General features: G+C 42.4%; 1 protein-coding gene across 2 annotated transcripts in view; it reads right to left on the reverse strand.

Annotated features, from left to right (window-relative positions):
- Positions 1-6,314: 6,314 nt before the first annotated feature.
- The window catches only part of LOC135558743 (catenin delta-2-like), a 142,946-nt gene continuing 124,254 nt past the window's right edge, over positions 6,315-25,006 (reverse strand). For both annotated transcript variants that reach the window (XM_064992829.1, XM_064992830.1), the window contains 10 exons: positions 24,487-24,604; positions 21,410-21,595; positions 19,873-20,061; positions 19,447-19,597; positions 14,335-14,566; positions 13,182-13,266; positions 12,476-12,602; positions 9,777-9,908; positions 9,531-9,607; positions 6,315-9,162 (listed from right to left, as the gene is read on the reverse strand). In XM_064992829.1, coding sequence (XP_064848901.1) covers positions 8,911-9,162; positions 9,531-9,607; positions 9,777-9,908; positions 12,476-12,602; positions 13,182-13,266; positions 14,335-14,566; positions 19,447-19,597; positions 19,873-20,061; positions 21,410-21,595; positions 24,487-24,604 — 1,549 coding nt within the window. In that variant the 3' untranslated portion in view covers positions 6,315-8,910. The remainder of the gene's footprint in view (positions 9,163-9,530; positions 9,608-9,776; positions 9,909-12,475; positions 12,603-13,181; positions 13,267-14,334; positions 14,567-19,446; positions 19,598-19,872; positions 20,062-21,409; positions 21,596-24,486; positions 24,605-25,006) is intronic.

Consider the following 25,006-nt stretch of genomic DNA (forward strand, 5'->3'; position numbering starts at 1 on the left):
CGCCTGTGGGAATTGAACCCACAACCCTGGCGTTGCAAGCACCATGCTCTACCAACTGAGCCTCACATGACATATAAGATATAAGGAGAGGGTAGATGATAGCAATTTCTACTGTAACACTGAAGGAGCAAAACAAAGTCTACTGCAGGGTATTGGCATTTCACCACATAGATATCACAGCAAACATGTCCACATTGGCAAGATGTGGGCACAATGCGGGCTAAAATATTGGCCCCATGTAGGCTGCCCACATTGGGTCGATGCGCCTTTGCTATTTAATAGTAATTTATTTATTTATAATGTATTTATGAAACTTTTAATTCAATGCATAAATTGCATACTTTCAATCCTCTATTAGGAACAAGATACATTGTATCAGAATGGCAACCAAGATATTGCTATCAAATATACAGTATATATATATTTTATAAGATACATTTCAGTTTCTCATATGTCAAATGTACTTTTTAAAGTATTTTAAGACATCATTGGCAGTGTACAAGATAAAAAAATATATATATAAAAAAACTGAACCCATAAACTGTTAGGACACTTTCAGTAACAATTGCACAAAAATAACTGTGTGCAAACCATGCTTCCAAAAACTCTAATGAGTCCCTGCCTCTAGCTGGCCTTGGTTTGGGCTAGCCCATGTTGGGCTTGTGTGTTAGCCCGTGCTCACTTTTCCCACCGAATACCCATATGGGGCCAATGGAGTCATGTTTGCTGGGATGGCAGGACAGGTGGGAAAGCCCTTGCCCACACCAATCTCACATCAGCCGAACATGGTCTAGCCTACATCAGCCAAACACATGCTGGCCCACACCAACCCAACACGGGCTAGCCCACTCCAAACCCAACATGGGCTAGCCCACAGGTGGGACATTCTCCACATTAAGGCATGCAGAGCAGGGGCTGCTAAAGCTATGCCAAAAGAACACTGAGCGATGCAGACTGGAACATTCCGGTGCCAAATGAGCATCTGTTTGTATGCCCAGTGGGTACTCATTCAGGTAGATTTGGCTGGAAGAATGTAAATTAACTGTTTGACCGGGCAATTCAAAAAGTTCCTTAAGATTAACTCAATGCAATGAATAGGTGACGTACAGGTACTCTGCCAAAATAAAGGAAACACCAACATAAAGCATCTTAATAGGGCGTTGGGCCACCACAAGCCGCCAGAACAGCTCCGATGCGTCTTAGCATAGATTCTACAAGTGTCTGGAACTCTATTGGAGGGATGTGACACCATTCTATCACGAGAAATTCCATAATTTTGTGTTTTCTTGATGGTGATGTGAAATGCTGTCTCAGGTGTTGCTCCAGATTCCCATGTCTTCTATTGGGTTCAGATCAGGTAACTGACACACACACACACACACACACATATATATATACACACTGCTAAAAAAAATATAAAGGGAACACTTAAACAACACAATGTAACTCCAAGTCAATCACACTTCTGTGAAATCAAACTGTCCACTTCGGAAGCAACACTGATTGACAATAAATTTCACATGCTGTTGTGCAAATGGAATAGACAACAGGTGGAAATTATAGGCAATTAGCAAGACCCCCCCCCCAATAAAGGAGTGGTTCTGCAGGTGATAACCACAGACCCTTCTCAGTTCCTATGTTTCCTGGCTGATGTTTTGGTCGCTTTTGAATGCTGGCAGTGCTTTCACTCTAGTGGTAGCATGAGACGGAGTCTACAACCCACACAAGTGGCTCAGGTAGTGCAGCTCATCCAGGATGGCACATCAATGCGAGCTATGGCAAGAAGGTTTGCTGTGTCTGTCAGCGTAGTGTCCAGCGCATGGAGGCGCTACCAGGAGACAGGCCAGTACATCAGGAGACGTGGAGGAGGCCGTAGGAGGGCAACAACCCAGCAGCAGGACCGCTACCTCCGCCTATGTGCAAGGAGGAGCAGGAGGAGCACTGCCAGAGCCCTGCAAAATGACCTCCAGGAGGCCACAAATGTGCATGTGTCTGCTCAAATGGTCAGAAACAAACTCCATGAGGGTGGTATGAGGGCCCAATGTCCACAGGTGGGGGTTGTGCTTACAGCCCAACACCGTGCAGGACGTTTGGCATTTGCCAGAGAACACCAAGATTGGCAAATTCGCCACTGACGCCCTGTGCTCTTCATAGATGAAAGCCGGTTCACACTGAGCACGTGACAGACGTGACAGTCTGGAGACGCTGTGGAGAACATTCTGCTGCCTGCAACATCCTCCAGCATGACCGGTTTGGCGATGGGTCAGTCATGGTGTGGGGTGGCATTTCTTTGGGGGCCGCACATCCCTCCATGTGCTCGCCAGAGGTAGCCTGACTGCCATTAGGTACCGAGATGAGATCCTCAGACCCCTTGTGAGACCTTATGCTGGTGCGGTTGGCCCTGGGTTCCTCCTAATGCAAGACAATGCTAGACCTCATGTGGCTGGAGTGTGTCAGCAGTTCCTACAAGAGGAAGGCATTGATGCTATGGACTGGCCCGCTCGTTCCCCAGACCTGAATCCAATTGAGCACATCTGGGACATCATGTCTCGCTCCATCCACCAACGCCACGTTGCACCACAGACTGTCCAGGAGTTGGCGGAAACTTTAGTCCAGGTCTGGGGGGAGATCCCCCAGGGGACCATCCATCAGGAACATGCCCAGGCGTTGTAGGGAGGTCATACAGGCACGTGGAGGCCACACACACTACTGAGCCTCATTTTGACTTGTTTTAAGGACATTACATCAAAGTTGGATCAGCCAGTAGTGTGGTTTTCCACTTTAATTTTGAGTGTGACTCCAAATCCAGACCTCCATGTGTTGATAAATTTGATTTCCATTGATCATTTTTGTGTGATTTTGTTGTCAGCACATTCAACTATGTAAAGAAAAAAGTATTTAATAAGAATATTTCATTCATTCAGATCTAGGATGTGTTATTTTAGGGTTCCCTTTATATTTTTGAGCAGTGTATATCAAACCCCCTAAACTCCTTTGAGACCCCTCTTTCAAAGTCACTGAGATCTCGTCTTCTAGCCATGGTAGCAAAAATAATGGGAAACTGGTCATTTTTATACATGACTCTAAGCATTAACTCAGGAACCACACCTGTGTGGAAGCACCAGCTTTCAATATACTTTGTATCCCTCATTTACTCAAGTGTTTCCTTTATTTTGACAGTTACCTGTAGGTCTCTAAAGCCTTGTTCACACTGCAGGCCTTAATGCAAAATCAGTTTTAAAATCCATTTTGGAATACTGACTGTCCAAACATTGAGTGTCCAAATCGGATGTGTGTGTGTTCAGACAGCAGTGATTTGCTGACATGGCGATGGTAGTTGTCAAAGTAACGACGGGTGTGTGTGTGCAGTGGTATGGGCTGACTGGTGGTGGTGCTTGTGCTTACTATCACTCAGAAGTTATGTAGCAAGCCATGGTGACAACAATGTTGCCATGGACTTTCCAAGTTGCTTTGAATGTTCAAAATCATAACGTAAGAACACTTTTAAAGCCTCAAAGGATAAGATGATCCAACTTTTAAAAACATGTACTTTTTGGCTAGCCACAGCAGTCAACTAGCTAGCTAAGAAGTTGTTTATCTTTCTAGCATATTCACAAATGTTCTTTGTAAATAATTTAAAATGCTAATTAGCTAGCACATGTTCTTATCAGACCGTCAGTAGAGTAGCTAGCAAGTAACAAGATATGCCAAATAACAGTCTAAAAAACGACTTTTCGGGCAAATAAATCATAGAAGTTGCACTATCAGGAATCAGATTTGAATCGAATTTCTAACCACCCACGAAGATGGTTTGAAATGTGGCTTGAAATATCCTTTTCCATGTGCTTTTTGGCTGTCCAGAGCAAAGGAAAAATAACAGATTTTTATCGGATATGCAAACAAATAGTCACTTCAAACAAATAATCACTTCAAACAAATAGTCACTTCAAACTGCCAATGTGAACAAGGCTTAAAAGGAAAAAATAATAAAAAATTCATCATCTCCAACACCACCCCAACAACATATGTGAAAATGGTGCATTTCTATGTATTGTGGTAAAAAGATAGAGGTAAATAAGTGTTTCCAATGACATCATCGGTGTGCATCGTGATTTTAACTCATTATGAGTAGGAATTGCCTACTAATTGGTTGATGATGTCATTGGAAACACTTGTCTTCTTTTTTATTAACAAAAAATATAGAAACACGCCATTTTCACATTGATGTTGGAGTGGTGCTGGGGCGGCAGGGTAGCCTAGTGGTTAGAGCATTGGACTAGTAACAGGAAGGTTGAACAACCCCCGAGCTGACAAGGTACAAATCTGTCGTTCTGCCCCTGAACAGGCAGTTAACCCACTGTTCCTAGGCCATCATTGAAAATAAGAATTTGTTCTTAACTGACTTTCCTAGTAAAATAAAGGTAAAATTTTTAAAAAGTAGAAAACTATTTGGCTTACTAAGTCAGAAGGCTATTTTATGTTGGGTTTTTATTGATACTTGTCTATGTTAAGAAGACAATCCACACAAATAGGTGCCCCTCCACATGAATATAATAGAATATTCAAAATGGTCCAGGTGATTTTAAAACTGCTCTATATTCTCTGCAGCCCCACATACAGTACTTGCATAATCACAATGTTACAATGTAGCATGTTTCACATTTACGGAGAGAAAATGTTGTTTACTGTTCCATACTAATATCAAATTCATGGGCCATGCAGTCAGTACATTTCGGCTTGCATCGGTATCTGTACCTACAGTGTGCATCACAGGGGTAGTACTGGGCCTTGCAGAGTAAAATGGCAGACCTGACCTGCATGAGTCACTAATGACCAGTAGAGGGCACTGCAGACTCTTCCAAGCTTTTGAGGTTGACATAGGCTACACACTGCATGCTCCTTCCCAGTAACTGTCCTCATAGTGATGGATTCTCCCAGGATTAAAGAAGCAATTAAAATGTAATGCAACGATGGAATATTCCATCTCTTACTTTTTAGAAGCTTAGATCGCTTCTTTTCAGCTATACAAAATGCTGTATCTGGCACACTGGTGAGAAATTTGAGCATTTTCACAGAAGCAGCACTAGGCCTAGTTGTGCTTCCCTTCATCCATTCATAATCTATATTCTTAGCTTTTAGAGAGAAGTTTTGGTAGCATTTCTCATGGAGATGTATAGATATAGGCCAGGCAGTGTATACAGGCAGTGTATACAGCATATTTCTGATGGTCACCCCGGTGGCATGACGATGGGCATGGACGGTAACCTCAGGCTTAACATTACCCAACTAGGCCTGTAGCCCGGTAATTAACACCTATCACAGTGGTAATCTCACACAGACCTGTCAGCATTACCTCAACTCAATGTCACAGAGAAAACAATTAGAGAGAAACTGTAAGGGCACCCCTCACTCAGTCTGCCGCCCTCAGTCCCCTGCCTGGGCTGGCTGTGGAGGATTTCTATCCGTCACTAATTGGTGTGAAACTCTTTAGTAGGCCTTTGGAATAGGAAATAAATAAGCGTTGTAGATTGGAATACGAAAAAACAAATTCTTTATACAACCCCCCCCCCCCCCCCTCTCAAAGTAACTGCACCATGCTATTGTAACCTTCAGCACGTCTAATAAAAAATAATTCATTTTGAATTAACAGATTCCAAGCTACAAAGGAAAGAGTTTACTGCACTGAACGAATATGGTGTCTGATTGGAATGTTAATGAAAATCTCAACTTTTTATTCCAGACATTTTGATATAATTTGGTTAATTTGTCAACTAACGTGAATTCAATGTGAAATCAACAAAACACGTCACTATGTAATTGGATTTAGGATAAAAGTTGGGTGGGGAAAAAAACAACTCCCAAACGTTGATTACTTTTTGCAAATCCAGTCAGTTTTCCACATTGATTCAATGTCATCACATTACATTTTTTTTATTGCAATGACGTGGAAACCACGTTGATTCAACCAGTTTTTGCCCAGTGGGCTGTTTCCCTTGGTTACAGGGAAAGTTAATGTTGTTCTGAATCTGGAATATCAATTTGTCAAATCAACACTGAAGACACAAAGGGCATTGTCTCATCCACAATGAGATGAAAATGGAATCTCATTGCAGATCAAACTTCTTTGTATTTTTGCTGAAATCAATTACTTCAAAAGAAACATTTAAGAAATGTTTTACTAAACTGAATGAGCATATTCATGTAGAGGAGTAAACATAATTATTCTGGCTGAACCAAAGGTTTTAGAACACAGAGAGCACAGGCAGACCACACACAAATAGATATTGGTAACGAACAAACAACCCTCAAAACAGTCAATCTTAGATGGTCAGTTTATATTTTTGTAGCAGTTGCAATCTGTTGAGACAATAAAAAGTTTCACAAGTCTTTAAAACACATTGTCTAGCAACAAAAAGGTTACTGACATAGTTCAATACAGTTTGTCAGGTATGCCTACTTTTCACAAGGACTGTGTCTGTTTTCAGATGCTAACTTATGAGAAGGGGATCATTGTAGGATATGTTGAACAATTTGGGTTTTGCATCATTTATTCATTGTTCAAGCATCTGAAGATGACCGAGAGATTTATAAATGATATGTAGGGGAGACCAGGGCTTGTTGTCACAACTTTTAAGATTTTTTTTTTTTGGTAACACTTTATTTGGATAGTCCATCTGTAGATGCTCTACAGACCATCTACTAACCCTAGCTTTAATCTCAACCCTTATCCTAACCCTAAACTTAACCCTTACCCTAACCTTAAGTCTATCTGTTGATAAACAACTGCTTGCTATCTAAATAAAGTGTGACCGTTTTCTCCTCAATTCAGCTTTAGTGTGTAGCCTACCACCATTTGGTTTAACATTGACTGAAAGAAGAGCTATTCATGCATTACTGGGCAATTAAATATTTGTTTATCTAGGTTGCCACAAAATGTTATTGAAACATTTCCTCAAAGGAGGGCTCGCTATGGAACCGTGTGTCCTACTGGGCAAAGCCACTTTCATTCCGTTTCTATCTCTTTGACAGAAACAAACACACTGGATCATCAAGCTCTATTGTTGATAACTGTACACCCCACTGATATTGAGAAGTTTGAGGGAATCCAACAAGGATCAAGCGGATCATTTTCTTAGAAGGTGGTGAAAGACATAACACCTGTGACAATTTCAATATTCAAAGCTAGGGATTTGAAGTAGCTATATACATTCTGTAAACACCAAAATACCAAAAAATCTGGAGCTGTAACTTTTAGTACCTTTTCTGTCGAAACGAGGTCTGTGACAACTTCTGTATCTCTGTGGATATTCCGCTCCTGGTCTCCCCTATTTCACATAGCAACAACATGACTACACAAAGTCAACATTTTAGTGTGTAGACCAGAAAATGAAGGTGAACAAATATATTTTTTTTTACAAGTCTCTTCCATAATGTTGCTGCTTTAAGTGACATCCACATCTGCACATAAAAAGTATATATTTATATTTATATAATATATATTCATACTCTATTAACAGTCTACCATGAACATGATTGCCAACCCTCTCTGGAAAAGAAAACACATTTTTCTCAAACATTGATTATTTTACAACACAGACCCAACTAATTTGTACATCTTTGGAGGGAATTAAGCTCTCAAAGATCTAATTTTCGTCTCCTGGTAATGTTCCAGTCTTGTTACAGTGTATATATAGCTTTATTCCATTAAAACACGTAAAAAAAAGCATTTACAAACTGGGATTGTTAGAACCAACGACTTGCTGTTGAATGTAAACTTCAACAGAAGTTCAACGTTACCCCTCGGCTTGGAGATAAACATGTTTGGCACATTTAAAAACAGACCATGTGCACAGATCACTTGGAGGCGTGTGGAGGAACAAACTTGTTTTCATGTAGATATGGTTGGACAAACAAAATTACATGGCATGTAGGAAATAAACATATTTTGAGTATATCTACAGTCCCTCCGTAAACTGTTTTAGGCAGTGGAAGAGCACCAAGGGAGTAGAATGATGCTGTTGAGATGCTTAGTTCCACCAATTCACATCAGACTAGCCAGAACTAACGCTATTTCTTAATTTTGTTGCTAAAACACATTTGCTCGTATTTGTTTGTTTGTGCGCAGACATTGTACCACTCCATTCTCCCCCCAGAATGTAACAGACAAGTTGACGTTCTGTTGAGACACTGAGGGAAGGGACACAGGTCTTTGTGTAATATACACAATGCACTTGTATCTCTGTAATGTACATCAAATACTTAACACCAGAATTCGGAATTAAAAAAGTACAAATAAAAAAATAACAAATCAAAAGATACAAAGTCTAGAAGCAATTCCTTTGCCCGTGAGAGGACACTCCTTACATACAACACAGGTTGAAGCCGTAAATGAATCCTAATAAGAGTTTGTGACTGACAACTATTCTCTAGCTTGTGTATGACTCTTCATTTTCTTGTGCTTCACACACTAATCTCTTTACTATACCACATATTTACAGTTGTCTTCTGTCTAGAATAATCCTGCTTATCTCCAAAATATTCCGCTCCTCACACTTCAACGCACCAAGCTTCTGGTGGTGACCCCATCATTTAGCACCTTCCTTTTGCGAGTCGTTTCCTTACAAGATCATACTCTTTATTTCTTCCTCTCTCTCTTTCCCTCCCTCCTATCTTTCTGACTCTCTCTTTCTATCCCTTCTGCTCTGTGACGGTCTCTCTCTCTCTCTCTCCTTCTTTCTTCAAAGACACATGGGCGTGGGACATCGCTCTCTAGGACAAACTAAACTCGCTGAAGAAATGTCTTGTGTTGTGCATGCAAGCATGCGTGGCCTTTTTGTCTTACTCTCTCTTTCGGCTCCTCTCCCCCTATCCCAGCACACTGCTGACGACGAGTCCTTCCTCTATAGTCCACTAGACCCAGGAGTCCGGGGAGGCCGGGTAGTGACTGGTCTCATAGTTGAGTTCACTATATGGGCGGGATGCTGAGTAGAAGTCCACGTAGTTGCCGGTGGACTTGAGGCCCAGGTGCATGTTCAAGTCTGTGGCCTGAGGAGGGCGTTGGTGCACTTGGTCCTCGTAGAATGCCTCCTCAAACTGTACTCCAGGAGGGTTCTGGAACGGAGGGTAGGGCTCCTGGCCTGGGTTGGGGCCCTGGGAAGGGACCTAGAGAACACACACAGAGGTTAGAGCACTACTCTGCTACTGGTAAGACAGTAGACTCTTCGAAAAAAAGGTGCTATGTAGAACCTAAATGGGTTCTTTGGCTGTCCCCATTGGAGAACCATTTGAAGAACCCTTTTTGGTTCCAGGTTGAACCCTTTTGAGTTCCAGGTAGAATCCTTTACACAGAGGGTTCTACATGGAACCCAAAAGAGTTATACCTGGAACCAAAAAGGATTCTACCTGGAACCAAAAAGGGTTCTCCTATGGGGTCAGCCGAAGAACCCTTTTGCTCCCCTTTTTTTATAAGAGTTTACCTAGCAGTGAACGTTGCTCTTGCAATGATATCAAGTCATTTTTTCAAACCTTACCTGGTTGTGTTTGACGTCATCACTTGGAGAGACATAGGCACCTCGGAACAATGTTGAGGTTCCACTTGAAATTTGAACTACCGGTGGGAGAGAAACAGAGAGGTATGTGGTTATTGTTGCCAAGTTGATTATTATGAAATGACAAAAAGCCTTCACACTGGTTTTAGAGTACACATCATCTGATGAAAACACACTGACTCCAGAAACGAGGAGGAAGCTGATGGAGGCCCTAAAATTCCTTCCTACCTGCCATGGCATCTTTCCTCGAAGTGTGCTCACCCTTGTTGCCATGGTAACTGGCATTGGTGCCCGTTGATTCGTAGTCTGTCTTCCTCTCCTTAATGCTGATCATCTCTCGGGGAGAGGCAGGGGCACTTGCTGCAAACACACAGATTACACATCAAGTATATGATTAGCTGTAAAAGACGTTTGGCATTCATTTGAGCCCCTTTGTCATGTACACTAAACAAAAATATAAACGCTACATTTTACTGAGTTACAGTTCATATACGGAAATAAGTCAATTGAAATAGATTCATTAGGCCCTAATCTATGGATTTCACATGATTGGGACAACAGATATGCATCTGTTGGTCACAGATGCCTTAAAAAAAGGCAGGGGGGTGGATCATAAAACCAGTCAGTATCTGGTGTGACCACCATTTGCCTCATGCAGCACGACACATCTCCTTCGCTTATCAGGCTGTTGATTGTGGCCTGTGGAATGTTGTCCCACACCACTTGGCCGGGAACTGGAACACACTGTAGTACACGTCGATCCAAATCATCGCAAACATGCTCAATGGGTGACATGTCTGGTGAGTATGCAAGCCATGGAAGAACTGGAACATTTTCAGCTTCCAGGAGTTGTGTCCAGATCCTTGTGACATGGGGCAGTGTATTATCGTGCTGAAACATGAGGTGATGGCGGTGGATGAATGGCACAACAATGGGCCTCAGGATCTCGTCACGCTATCTCTGTGTATTCAAATTGCCATCGTTAAAATGCAACTGTGTTCGATGTCCGTAGCTTATGCCTACTCGTGCACTAACCCCACCGCCACCATGTGGCATTCTGTTAACAACGTTGACATCACCAAACCGCACACCCACATGACGCCATACACACTGTCTGCCATCTGCCAGGTACAATTGAAACCAGGATTCATCTGTGAAGAGCACACTTCTCCAGCATACCAGTGGCCATCGAAGGTAAGCATTTGCCCACTGAAGTTGGTTATGACGCCGAACTGCAGTGAAGTCAAGACCCTGGTGAAGACGATGAGCACACAGATGGGCTTCCCTGAGGCGGTTTCTGACAGTTTGTGCAGAAATTCTTCGGTTGTGAAAACCCACAGTTTCATCAGCTGTCCGTGTGGCTGGTCTCAGATGATCCCGCAGGTTAAGTCAGAAGTGGAGGTCCAGGAATGGCTTGGTTACACATGGTCTGCAGTTGTGCGGCTGGTTGGACATACTGCCAAATTCTCTAAAACGACGTTGGAGGAGGCTTATGGTAGAGAAATGAACAAACTTTTCTGGTGGAAATTTCTGCAATCAGCATGCCAATTGCACGCTCTGTGGTATTGTGTTGTGTGACAAAACTGCACATTGTAGAGTGGCCCTTTATTGTCCCTAGCACAAGGTGCACATGTGTAATAATCATGCTGTTTAATCAGCTTCTTGGCAAAGAATGTAAACATTTGAGAGAAATAAGCTTTTTGTGTGTATGGAACATTTCTGGGATCTTTTATTTCAGCTCATGAAACATGGGACCAACACTTTACATGTTGCGTTTATATTTTTGTTCAGCATATAATCCTCCCGCTCTTGTACAGTAACATATTCTGTTGAAACAGGTCAAGGAAAGCTGACAGTGAAGCGGCTGATGACATCAGAGAAAACAAGCATGTAATGAAAACAAACACATAGGCCTAACTATATACTGTAGGCTAAACAGATCTAACATCCACAAATGGCTCTTCTATGAAATCTTTACTCAGAGAGTTTATTGCTTTCTAATAGGATCCATTAAGGTCAGTGTTTCCACGTTGAATTTCATTCAACTCCAATTAGAACACCCTGTAACAAGAACATCCTCTTATAATCACCATTAAACACAGCCAACGGCTACAGTACCAAGTTATAGGTTTCAACAACAGTAGTACCAATACCAGATGCTCTTCCCCAGAGCGACTTCTAGTCAGTGTATTTTGACAACTATTTATTCTGCTTCGGGCCCTAACTCCCAAGGGTTATCCTATGAGGCTGCTGTTGAGGTGAACAGAGCCTGAGCTGTGGTATTCAACCCCCCCCCCCCCAAAAAAAGAAATCAGCTGTGTCACCTGAGTCATCCCTCCATCCTCCTCCTGCTTTCCTCTCTTCCCTCTTTTCATCTCAAAGGGTAAGTGAGTAACTGCCAGTTGCTTATTAGTGTCTGTGCACTGCTGTGTCTGGGCAGACACCACCTTATCCTTCGTTCATCCCATCTTTAATCCAAAACATTACTACGTTTTCAGAATCTATGTCTGAAATGCATGGCCAAATTGTTCTGCAATGTCTGGCAATTAAAGCTCTAAAGAAGGGGTGTCAAACTCATTCCACGGAGGGCCGAGTGTCTGCAGGTTTTTGTTTTTTCCTTTCAATTAAGCCCTAGACAACCAGGTGAGGGGAGCCCCTTACTAATTAGTGACCTTAATTCATCAATCAAGCCCAAGGGTGGAGCAGAAACCCGCAGACACTTGGCCCACCATTTGACACATGCTCTAAAGTATGATCAGCCTCGTGAGTTTGCGAAAGATGTCCAGTATTTTAATGGGGTAAAGAGAGAATACACCTACACACTGACATGCAGACCACTTGTCCACCAACTGGTCCTGATCCTGGGTGTCTGTCAGTAGTGACTTGATGGAGTGGGAGGGCAGAAGGAGAGACAACAGTGGACTCACCTGATCGATTATTTGGAGATGTCCGTACGGGCGAGATGGATGGGGTGCGGGAGGAAGAATATGGTCTTTGTCTATCTCTTTCTATTGTAGAGGATGAGCCAACAAAATGATACTGAGAATATCCATCCTGGGGGAAAAAGAGATGCATTAGGGAACTTAGCGATAATGAACTGCAACATTCTGTATTATTGTACTGAATGATCATACTCAATGATCTAAGATAATCTGGTCAAATAGCAAATGGGTTAGAAACTATCCTCACATTAAAATGAGGCAAAATAAAACAGGGGGATGTTACGAGAATGACTCTCTATCCATTTTAGTAAAGCATGCAACACCAGTCTTGCAGAGCTTGGTTTTTCTCCCCCTCTCAAAGCCTTTAAACCCTCTAATTCTTAATCCGTCTTGTTTCATTAAAGCATGTTTGTCTCCTCTCCTCAGGTCAACATTGACAGATTCTTTAGTTCATTAAACTGCAGCCCAGAGGGATTCCAGCTTTACTCTCACTATACATTCTTGCACTTGTGTTGCTTCGTGAGCTTTACTGAACTGTCACGCATGCACTGCTGCACAGGTTTGCCATTTGCTCTCTCTCTCTCATTTTAATAAGAGCATAAAAACCAACTCAAGAGACTAAGGTGTTAAACTTTCAAGAGCTCCTTCAGCAGATGTCTTGTGTTGGCAGCAAGTTATTTGTATTACACACCTTTTTGTAGAGGCTGCGAAGGTCTCTGTACTGCCACATACTGTTGAGGACTTGAGAGGCTGCTTTTACCACTTTGGGTGTGTGTCTGGGGAAGAGAAACACAAGACTTCATTTTACTCAGATGACTAGAACCACATGTTCTAAACAAAAGGTTTGGTATGCCCGCTGCTAGATGAAAGATCACCAGTACAAAAACATTTAGAAACAAATTCAAGCGATCATTTTTCAGACAAACATTCAAACCGAACATAAAATGGAAACAAGCTAACTGTACTTTAGCACCATTGTCATTTTTGCACAAAAACAAGACAAATCTCAATTGGAAAAAGCAATTAGCAGAGATAAATCCAATCAGTTTAGCATCAGAGGCCCTCTCTCTCACACAGCACCTATCCTCTATCTCTGCACAGAAACTCCACGAGCCACAACTGTCAGCGCCAGAGGTGATTCAATTAACCACGCATCCTTCATTCTGATTCACACCAGAGATATGGAATAATCAAAAGTTATTACATCATTGCACTGCAGATATAGCAACACTTCTCTTCTGTCAAGACTCTTAAAGATTATTCTTCTCTTTATCCCAGATAACACATTTCTACTCTATGAGGCAACATATTCTTACAGTTGTACAGAGTCTGTTGTCCTTGGCAACATTAGGCAAGTGCATCACCGGACTAACTGGAGAGGAAGACAAGGCACACCACTCAATTAAGTTACCTTGCTAATTGCAAACTAAAAGCTTATAAGGGATATTTGGGTTCATAAAATCACAAACGAGAAAACATAAAAACCACAATTAGCTAGCTTTAAAAGGCATTTCTCTACAGTGGTGAGTTGTAGAGAAAACATAATTTAAAAAAATCTACTTCAGGGAATTAAGAGGGAAATGATCAGAACCTTAGTACGTACTTACAGCTCCCATGTCACGATCAGCAGTTACATTAATGCTACAATCCATATACAATTACTAGCTGAGCAGGAGGGCTGTGTGTTGGCATTAGGGTTGAAGGTTAGAGTCAGTGAACATAGTCTTTTGTGACAGTGTGTTAATGTTATATACAGTAGAATAGCTGGACAGCAGGCATGCAAGCAATCTTTTCCTCTGGATTCCCAAATTAGGGTGAGCACAGCATGACTTCTGGACACCTACTTGTCTCCTTTGCTCCTGGCGATGCCGATGAGTTTCTCGATGCCTCCAGCGTCACGCAGAGCCTTGGTGTTCTCCATGTTCTTAGTAATGACCTCATGCAGGGCACAGCAGATAGCTGTGATAGTGTCGTCCGACATGGTCTTCCCAATAGCACTGGCAGCAGTCCCACCACTGCTGTTGTTGTTGTTCCCCCCGGGCAATCGGTGGACCAAGTCTCTCATTGCGTACTTGCCTGTTGTGGAAAGAAAAAAACCTCATGGTTAGTTATACTGTATATGAACCTTTTAATAACCTTTTAAAAGTTTGGACACACCTACTTTTCTATATATTGACTATTTTCTTACATTGTAGAATAATAGTGAAGACATCAAAACTATGAAATAACACATATGGAATCATGTGGTAAGCAAAAAAGTGTTAAACAAATCAAAATACATTTTATATTTGAGATTTTTGCCTTGATGATCGCTTTGCACACTCTTGGCATTCTCTCAACCAGCTTCATGAGGAAGATACCTGGAATGCATTTCAATTAACAGGTGTGCCTTGTTAAAAGTTCATTTGTAGAATTTCTTTCCTTCTTAATGCATTTGAGCCAATCAGTTGTGTTGTGACAAGGTAGTGGTAGTATACAGATGATAGCCCTATTTGGTAAAAGACCAAGTCCATATTATGGCAAGTACAGCTCAAATAAGCAAAGAGAAACGACAGTCCATCATTACTTTAAGACATGAAGGTCAGTCAATCTGGATAATTTCAAGAACTTTGAAAGTTTCTTCAAGTGCAGTCGCAAAGAAACATCAAGCGCTATGATGAAACTGGCTCTCATGAGTACCACCACAGGAAAGGAAGACCCAAAGTTACCTCTTGCTGCAGAGGATAAGTTCATTAGCGTTACCAGCCTCGAAAATCGGCATTTAACTGCACATCAAATTGCACCTCACAGAGTTCAAGTAACAGATACATCTCAACATCAACTGTTCAGAGGAGACTGCGTGAATCAGGCCTTCATGATCAAATTGCTGCAAAGAAACCACTACTAAAGGACACCAATAAGAAGAAGAGACTTGCTTGGGCGAAGAAATGGACATTAGACCGGTGGAAATTTGTTCTTTGGCCTAATGAGTCCAGATTTGAAATTTTTGGTTCCAACCACTGTGTCTTTGTGAGACGCAGTGTAGGTGAACGGATTATATTTGCATGTGTGGTGTCCACAGTGAAGCATGGAGGAGGTGTGATGGTGTGTGGGTGCTTTGCTGGTGACACTGTCAGTGATTTATTTAGAATTCAAGGCACAGTTAAACCAGCATGGCTACCACAGCATTCTGCAGCGATACGACATCCCATCTGGTTTGCTCTTAGTGGGACTGTCATTTGTTTTTCAACAGGACAATGACCCAAAACACATGTCTAGGCTGTGTAAGATCTATTTTACCAAGAAGGAGAGTGATAGAGTGCTGCATCAGATGACCTGGCCTCCATAATCACCCGACCTCAGCCCAATTGAGATGGTTTGGGATGAGTTGGACCGCAAAGCGAAGGAAAAGCAGCCAACTAGTGCTCAGCATTAAGTGGGTACTCCTTCAAGATTGTTTGAAAAGCATTCCAGGTGAAGCTGGTTGAGAGAATGCCAAGAGTGTGCAAAGTTGTCATCAAGGTGGCTATTTTGAAGAATCAATTTTTTTTTAACTCACAAAAGCTCTGACAAAGGCCGTGAGGCCGATACGTAAGCTTATTAAAGATCAGTGATACTATCAAGAGGAGTGTACGGTTTCCTTTTTCCTTCATCTTGTTCAACTGTTACCATGTACCTGCAAAAAAGATTGCTCAGATGTGCGAGTGCCTTTTGAATTTTGAAGAATCTAAAATCTAAAATATATATTTCGATTTGTTTAACACTTTTTTGGTTACTACATGATTACATATGTGTTATTTCAGAGTTTTGATGTCTTCACTATTATTCTACAACGTAGAAAACAGTAAAAATAAAGAAAAACCCTTGAATAAGTAGGTGCGTCCAAACGCTTGACCGGTACTGTATGTGCTATTAGGGAACAGATTAGAAAGCCATGGGTGCAGAAGAACAACATTCTTCTATAAATACATACGCATGTTCTCCACGACGCAGTGTTCCGTTTGTATACCTTCATATTCACAACAGCAAGAGAGGGGAAATGGTAGCAAATGGCCAATATAACAGAAACTGATAAAGACAAGCAGTATTTACTACACTTCACATTATCTAACCTCGTCACTACTCAGTGGACATCAGGAGAGCCTTCAAGGTCAGAGACGTGTACAAGCCCCTTGTCCTATAAAGGCTATGTCCCCCATGAGCAGTGAGCGATTGAGCTAAAGAGGATTTCTTGACTTGACAGGAGAACTATAAATACGGTACTTCACACTGAGGCACCCACTTGAAGAAGAATAAAGAAGACAAAGGACATACGTATGGGAATGATGCTTAAGGATATATAATACAATCCTTATGGATTTTAGTCAAAAACAACAAAACTAGGGCATAAGAAAAGGATAGAGAGAATAATAGAGGGAGAGAGGGAGAGAGAGAGAAAAATAGAGAGAGAAATTCATGGAGCAGTGCTTTTAATAATTCACAATACAGCCTCAAACTCCCAGCCTGACATTTACAGCTATGTGACGAGAGGGCTTAATACATCCATCTTCTGCTCAATGGGGCTTTTTAATACCCCGCTAAACACTCATACTCTACTGTAGGCCTGAGGACACAACATTCGTAGCTGGGATGGAAATACCAAACCCCTTGACACCTCCCAGGTAATGGCATTTTCATAGAAAACACTTACGTTTTAAAGGGAGGCCTGGGAATGAGAACGACTGAGAATGTCTTGCCAATGCACAATCGCTTTGTGTGATTCATAGTATAGTCTTCAAAGCATTAGAAACAACACAACATGTGTTTGTAATCAGTGGTGTAGTGGAGGATAAACGCAAGCAAATGCAGTTTATGCACCTTTTTTATATTGAACCTTTATTTAACTAGGCAAGTCAGTTAAGAACAAACTCTTATTTACATTGACTGAGATGGAGTGCCTTAGACCACTGCGCCACTCGGGAGCCCTTCTGGATTTTGCGTGACGGTTGAAAGTATATAGTGTGTTACTTCATTCACTGCAAACAGTGAGTTTACCTCCCTATTTTTTAACAACTACATCACTGTTTGTAATGTAGATAAACAAAGAGGGTGAAGATAATTTGAGATGATGATTATCACAAAGGTCATTTTCCAAGTTACACGTAATACACACTTTATATATGCTGTGTGTAATAGTGGCTATAATGTCAATGAAATGCCAATAACAAAATCCCCCTTTGCATGGCTATCAGTAGCGTCAGATTTAGCCAGATATAACATTGTCTTAACATGACTTAAGCATGCAAACAGGTAATTGTGGGTTACTACCCTTTATTCTACCAACAAAGAGTTGGGAGTCCGAAGGCCTGCGGGCTGGGCTCTATGACATGATACACACATCTACTTAGCACAGAGCACCAGCCTGAAACGGCAAGAGCAGTTGCTATGGAGATGCCGAGGTCCAACAGAACATCTCGTTTATTAGAGAGATCAATAGTCTTTTAGTGCTGTCATGAGGAGAATTTCAACCATGTGAACACAGTCCACAAAGAGAGCTCTGCAGTGCACACCCATCTTAGTAGATAAATAGGCTGGTATAGTTTGCTGCAGAGAAGTGCACACATTGTCTATGGGGGCACACATACAGTGCATTCGGAAAGTATTCAGACCCCTTGACTTTTCCCACATTTTTTAAGTTACGGCCCTGAAATGGAGTAAATATTTTTTTCCCTCATCAATCTAAACACAATACCCCATAATGACAAAGCAAAACAGGTTTTTAGAAATGTTTGCAAATTTATAATAAATAAAAACATTAAAATATCGCATTTACCTAAGTATTCAGACCCTTTACTGCTTTGTTGAAGCACCTTTGGCAGCGATTACAGCATTGTGTCTTCTTGGGTTTGATGCTACAAGCTTGGCAGACCTGTATTTGGGGAGTTTATCCCATTCTTCTCTGCAGATCCTATCAAGCTCTGTCAGGTTGGATGGGGAGCGTCGCTGCACAGCTATTTACAGGTCTCTCCAGAGGTGTTTGATCGGTTTCAAGTCCGGGCTCTGGCTGTGCCACTCAAGGACATTCAGAGAATTGTCCCGAAGCCACTCCTGCATTGTCTTGGCTGTGTGCTTAGGGTCGTTGTCCTGCTGGAAGGTGAATCTTCGCCCCAGTTTGAGTTCCTGTGCACTCTGGAGCAGGTTTTCATCAAGGATCTCTCTGAACTTTGCTCTGTTCATCATTCCGTCAATCCTGACTAGTATCCCTGTCCCTGTCACCACCATGCTTCAACGTAGGGATGGGCCAAGTTTCCTCCAAACGTGACGCTTGGCATTTAGGCTAGAGTTCTTGGTTTCATCAGACCAGAGAATCTTGTTTCTCATGACCTGAGAGTCCTTTAGGTGCCTTTTGAAAAACTTCAAGCGGGCTGTCATGTGCTTTTTTTGTTTTTTGTTTGTTTAACAGAGGATTGACCTCCGCCAGGCCACTCTACCATAAAGGCCTGATTGGTGGAGTGTTGCAGAGATGGGAGAATCTTTCAGAAGGACAACCATCTCCACAGAGGAACACTGGAGCTCTGTCAGAGTGACCATCGGGTTATTGGTCACCTCCCTGATGAAGGCCCTTCACCCCCGATTGCTCAGTTTGGCCGGGCGGCCAGCTCTAGAAAGAGTCATTGGTGGTTCCAAACTTCTTCTATTTAAGATTGATGGAGGCCAATGTGTTCTTGCAAACATTTCTACAAACCTGTTTTCGCTTTGTCATTATGGGGTATTGTGTGTAGTTTGATAAAGAAAACATGTATTTAATACATTTTAGAACAAGGCTGTAATGTAAAAAAATGTGGAAAAAGTCACAGGGTCTGAATATTTCCCAAATGCACTGTATATAAACGCATATGCATGAGCACACTTACATACTCGCACTAATGCACACACACACAAACATGCATGTAGAATGTATGAGTGTACAATATGTATTCACTGACAACGACACTTACCGATGAGTTCTTTGTTTCTGACGTCTAAGGCCATGTTTCTTAAAGCTGTGGCCACGGCACACACCACCCTGTCGTTGTCGATCCTCAGGAGCTCCACCAGGATGGGCAGACCCTTCTCTTTCCTCACCGCCGCACGGATATACACAGACCACTGGAGAGGAGAGGAGAAAGAGAAGACAGTCACACTTCATCATATAAAACACACATCATTCTGCTCTATATATGGGACAACAACAGGAGTAGTCTACTCCCCCAACACTGCCCAATATAGCATTTCTCCAGTAGTAGCTCATGCTTTCTTAATGTTGCAGTGAGCTAAGAGCAACCAATGTCTAAGGCAAGTTCATTTTGACAATTTGACAATGACAGTGTGACTAGAAAATGGCTGCCACTGGAGCAGCTCTGAGGAGGGAGACCATAGCTTACTGTACTGTGCTGTACCTTCCAGCTGCCTGCAGCCAAGTTCTGCAGAGCCCCGGCTGCCCCCTCCAGGGTGTCTGGGTTGGAGCACTCAGACAAGAGTGTGAGGTAGGGCTTGACGATGGTGGGGTGCCACAGCATCTGAATGCCTTTGGGAGGGTCAGCTGAGTCCGGGAAGGGCCCAACACCATCCCACTGGGTGACACAGAATGGTGGAATATTACTACTTATCAATACTACAGACATCAAACAGTTTGACAACGCCACTTAGTTACAGTGCCACTAAGAATTGCTTAAAGGGTGACTGCATTACCTGATTTGGCCTTGTTTTAGATTTGGTTGATTAAGAAATGCTAGTAGCCAAGACCTGAATTCAAACGTGAGATGGTTTCGGGGTGTGGTTTGATGTGGGTGTCTCGTGTGTGTGTGTGTGTGTGTGTTCACAGGTGTAAAGGGTTAGCCAAATTATTTTGCCAATTAGCTTCAGCCGGCTGGTGTGCGACTGCAGCAAAATTGGTTTGACTTTGGATAGCCTTTCTCCGGGGTTTGTTAGGGACTGTCAATAAATTACACAATGTAAATGAGACAATATTTTCATGTTGCACACCTTTTAGTTCCCATTAAATGCTTTTAATATTTGTTTATTCATTTCTACAATTTATAGTTTGGTTTGAGGTTTTCAAGTCATTGTACCTTGTGTAATTTACCGATGTTCCCCAACTGGACCCATAGGGATAACCAAAGTCAGCCCACATTTAACACAGGCATTACGATCGGGTCGTGTGTAGCTGCACTCTGAAATGTATGATCACTTGTGTGCTGCCAGCTGTCGGCTGGGCAGGATGTGGGCAGGATTAAAACAAACCAAACCTTAATTTACGTTGTGATGCAGTCACGACCACAAGTCTAACAAAACTCTGTTTTGGACGAGACTGACTTTATGACGAAAATTATCCTATTTACACTTTGTAGTCATTTCCACAGTAGAATAAACGTTTCTGACTCATATCGATGCCACATAGGCTGTTTTCTAAATGAGAAGTTGGTTGTTATGGGCAGTTGTCTTTAATTATCAAAGAACAATGAACATATTGAAAACACTTAATATGGTTGAGACTTGAGTGACAAGTGAGTCACACACTGCTTCAGGAATTATTTACTTACAAGATAAACATGATTTAAGAATGAGCATCCAGCAACATAACATCCATGGGGCATATCTCACATACTAAATCATCCACACCTTACCAACTGCATGAGCATCTAATGTATGCCAGATTAGATTATTTGTACCGACATTTCAATCCCACTGAATAGCATAATCCAACTCAGTTAGATAATAATCAAACCTTGACTTTGCCAGTTTTTTTTCCCAGCCTTGGCAGCAGAAACCAGAAGAAACCAGAAGACCCTCTTTCAGAACTAAACCCAGTAAATGTGTAATTATCCATGAGATGTAGACCCCCCTCCCTAGCCGGGCTTCCAGCACCACTGCTGTAACATGCTGGCTAATTGCTAACAGCTGCAGTGGAGAGGAACCCACCTGATCATGGGCCTTCTTTTTCTTTTTCTTCTTCCCCCAGCAACCAGAGCTCTCGGCATCCTTGCCGTTGGCATCGCCACAAAGCAATCCGTCAAGCTCGTCTGTGCCGATCTGCTGTCCCTGAGATGTCTCTGCAGCTAGTCGATACGAGAGGTTCCTCAAAATGCACACACAGTTTTCAATGGTCTGCAAGGACAAAAGAAGGAGATGACGAAAGATAGAGGGAAGGAGGGGGGGAAAGGAGAGAGGGGGAGAGGAAGAGAGAGACAAAAAAAGAGAGAGAGGGAGAGAGAAAGAAAGAGAGCAGTATTTTCATTTGAGGCGTGTCGTAAGATGTATGCATGTCGGCCATGTAGTGATAAATACAGTTAAGACTGTTAATATCCTCCAATGGAAGTGGACAGGATGCTGTAAGGATGCTATAAACTGGGGCAAATGCATACGTCAAATATCTGTCTGTTGCTGTTTGCTTTCGAATAGACAGCACAAGCAATGCAATAGGCCACGGCGCCATTGCTTAATGTATGTTGACATTTTTACTTAATGACATCTTACAGAATGCCTACAGCTAAACAAAGCAGATGGCAACCCTTCAATAATACAATTAACAGTTAAATTAAAGAATAGCTCTGTAACTAGTATTTAAAGGCGACCAGTATGTAAAGACGATTGGTACATTAATTGACCAGTCTGTAAATTCGTAAATGCGATTGGTATAGTAAAGTCAAGTGCATCTGTTCCTAATGTATGACTAACTCATTGTACTGGTTAGATTGCTGTGCTGGATCCAGGCCAGAGCAGTACAGTAGTGCTAATCCCATTGTAGTGATCATTGAGGCAGAAAATAATGTAGTGGGGTGACTTTGGTCTTGTAAAGGATTTTCAGTGGGATTAGAGCTGACCAGATCTCCTTCAAACTGGTTGGCAGAAAGTAGTCCAGACGTAACAAAGGCCCTCGGAAACCAAACAAAATAGGGAGAGTGTACGTAGTGGTACAATCAGAGGAGCTTTACGGTACCATAACCTACTATATCTCTCTGTAGCAGAGAGGGCAGATATGGAAGTTATTTTATTAGGGAAGAACAGTTTGTCATTGTTATTGCTTGACATCGGGATAATGTAGTATGTGCGTTGCACTGCTCGAGGTTATCATCTACTGTACCGTACGGAGTACCCTGTCTCTTTTTTTCTCAGATTCCCAAGGTATTTTACAAGCCATAAACAGGTGACCTTGAACCACACAGAATCTGACAATGTGTCAATTTCTCCATGCCTGACCTGTGATTGAATCCGTCCAATAGTTGAACATTGACTAGTACGTATAAAGGATATAATCTCAACATAATATACACAGGCGCTGTTTGTATTATCCTAAATAATAAATTTAAAATCATTAACTCCATAGACTCTGAGGAATTCATTCGCAGGAAATTGGACATCTGGTATTGGCTTTTGGGAAAGGACCAGTGTAATCAGAGCTGATGATGATCTTTGCTAGCCAGACTGCACAGTAGATTCTCCCCATCTCTCTACGCTGTGCACCAGCAAGGACAGGAGAGGTGTTCAGCAACTAAATCCTGGTAAAGAAGGTCATTTACAGGGGATGAGGAGGTGGAGAGAGTCAGGGAGGCAACCATCAAGACACACCGATCCAGGCGCACAACATGTTTTTCTAGTTTTATTTGACTCCTATAGCAGTCAATACAAACTGAGACCCATTAACATACAACATATGAATTGATAAGAGAAACAAAATACAACAATACGAGTAAAAAAACAAAATGTAAATCAATAATGTCCTGTGGTCTTAAAGTGACTCATTAATCAATGATGAGAAATATGGGATTGGTGACCTCATGTACCATTCGATTCTAGACTTTAGCATAGTCAGATTGTTTAGGCTGCGTGTTACTGTGATTTTGTCAGGGGGTAGCCAGTCTCTGAAATGAGAGTTTAGGAGGCTGACAGTGAAGTCAGAGCTGTCTGTCTTTCATGAAGCTGGGGTAGGGACAGGGTCTGAAGTGTCTCAGTATAACTGGAGTATCCTCCGAGGATGGTGAGGCTTGCGCTCTGCTGAATACGCTCCAGGTCATCAGACTGGTCCTGGGTCAGTGAGCTGTGCCAAGCAGGAGTGGCATACTCCAGGGTGGGACGTATGTAGCTGGTGTAAATGCTAACCAGGTCTTCCTACGACACATGGAACCTTTTAAGGCGGCAAAGAGAAAAATAATTCTGTTGCTCTTGGTTACCATTGTAGCAACCTGCTCGCTCCATTTTAAGTCCTTCTGTACCATTAACCCTAAAGTCTTCACACTATCACACACTTTGAGATCCTGGCCCTCATTCCAGAGAGGGCATGTGGATTTCTTGTGAAGGTCACTGATAGGATTTTGCACTTGGCAAGGTTCAGTGATATTCTGCTTGCATGTACCCATGTGTCGAAGTTGTTCAGGGGCTGTGCTGTGCTGATGTTTCCTGTTGTACACGTGTGGACCAGATTTAGATTGTCCACATATTTCCACCTATTGTCGAAATCACGGGCTGCACTGTCTGTGACCAGAAGGAAGATGAGAGGGCCCTGAAGAGTTCCTTGAGGAACACCTGCCAGTCTGAGAGGCTGTCTTGGTAGCGTACCTGTTGTTTGTGGCCGGTCACAAAACTGCAGAGCCATGGTGTGAGGGCAGGTCTGACACCCAGTTGGATTAGTCATTCAATGGTGATGGCGTGTACGATTTTGTCAAAGGCCTTGGAGAAGTCAGTTGTGATGAGCGTGGTTATGGTGGATAGGATGTCTGATTGCTTATACACTTATAAACAGTCCAGGAAGCTAACAAGTGTGTGGATAGATTATATTTCTGGTCTGCTTCCAAACTGTCTGGGGTCTATGCTGGGCGTTATGTCTTCGTTTCATCTAGGTGTCACCGAAGCTCTCAGAAACTTTTGATAGTTGTGGTGTGTGTGTGTAAGTGAGTGTGCGTGTTTTGTATTGATGGGCCGGCTCTGTCTGTCATTCCCTCAGCGTCATGTTAAAAGGGTATTCTTTATGGGAGGAGATGAAAGGAAACACAAAGTCAAACCTTGCTATCGATCTCGCTGCTGCCCAAGGCAGTCTGGATCACGTAGAGCAGAGCGTCAGTGAGGCCCTCGCACTCCCTCATCCTCCTACGAGCCTCCTCCCCCGCCGAGCTCACATTCCTGCAACAACAGACACATTTCTCTTCAGCAATGTATCCCTGTTATATTGTACTGTAGCTACAGGTATTTCAGTTTAATTCCAGGCCTAAAGTTATACATCTTTACTTACTGTTGTCATAATTGCTCAAAATCAAAATCGGTCTTTCGGATTGGAAGTTAAAACGGGTGTCCTGACTCTCTGTGGTCACTAAAGAGGCCATTGCACTTATCGTAAGAGTAGAGGTATTAACTCCGGTGTCCTGGTTCAATTCCCAATCTGCCCCTCATACCATCATGGCCACCTAATCATCCCCAGCTCCCAATTGGCTCATTTATCCCATCTCCTCCCCCCTGTAACTTCCCAAGGTCGCTGCTGTAAAAGAGAATATGTTCTCAGTCAACCTACCTGGTAAAATAAGGATA

Source organism: Oncorhynchus masou, chromosome 17 (assembly GCF_036934945.1).
Source record: "Oncorhynchus masou masou isolate Uvic2021 chromosome 17, UVic_Omas_1.1, whole genome shotgun sequence".
Taxonomy (NCBI): Eukaryota; Metazoa; Chordata; class Actinopteri; order Salmoniformes; family Salmonidae; genus Oncorhynchus; species Oncorhynchus masou.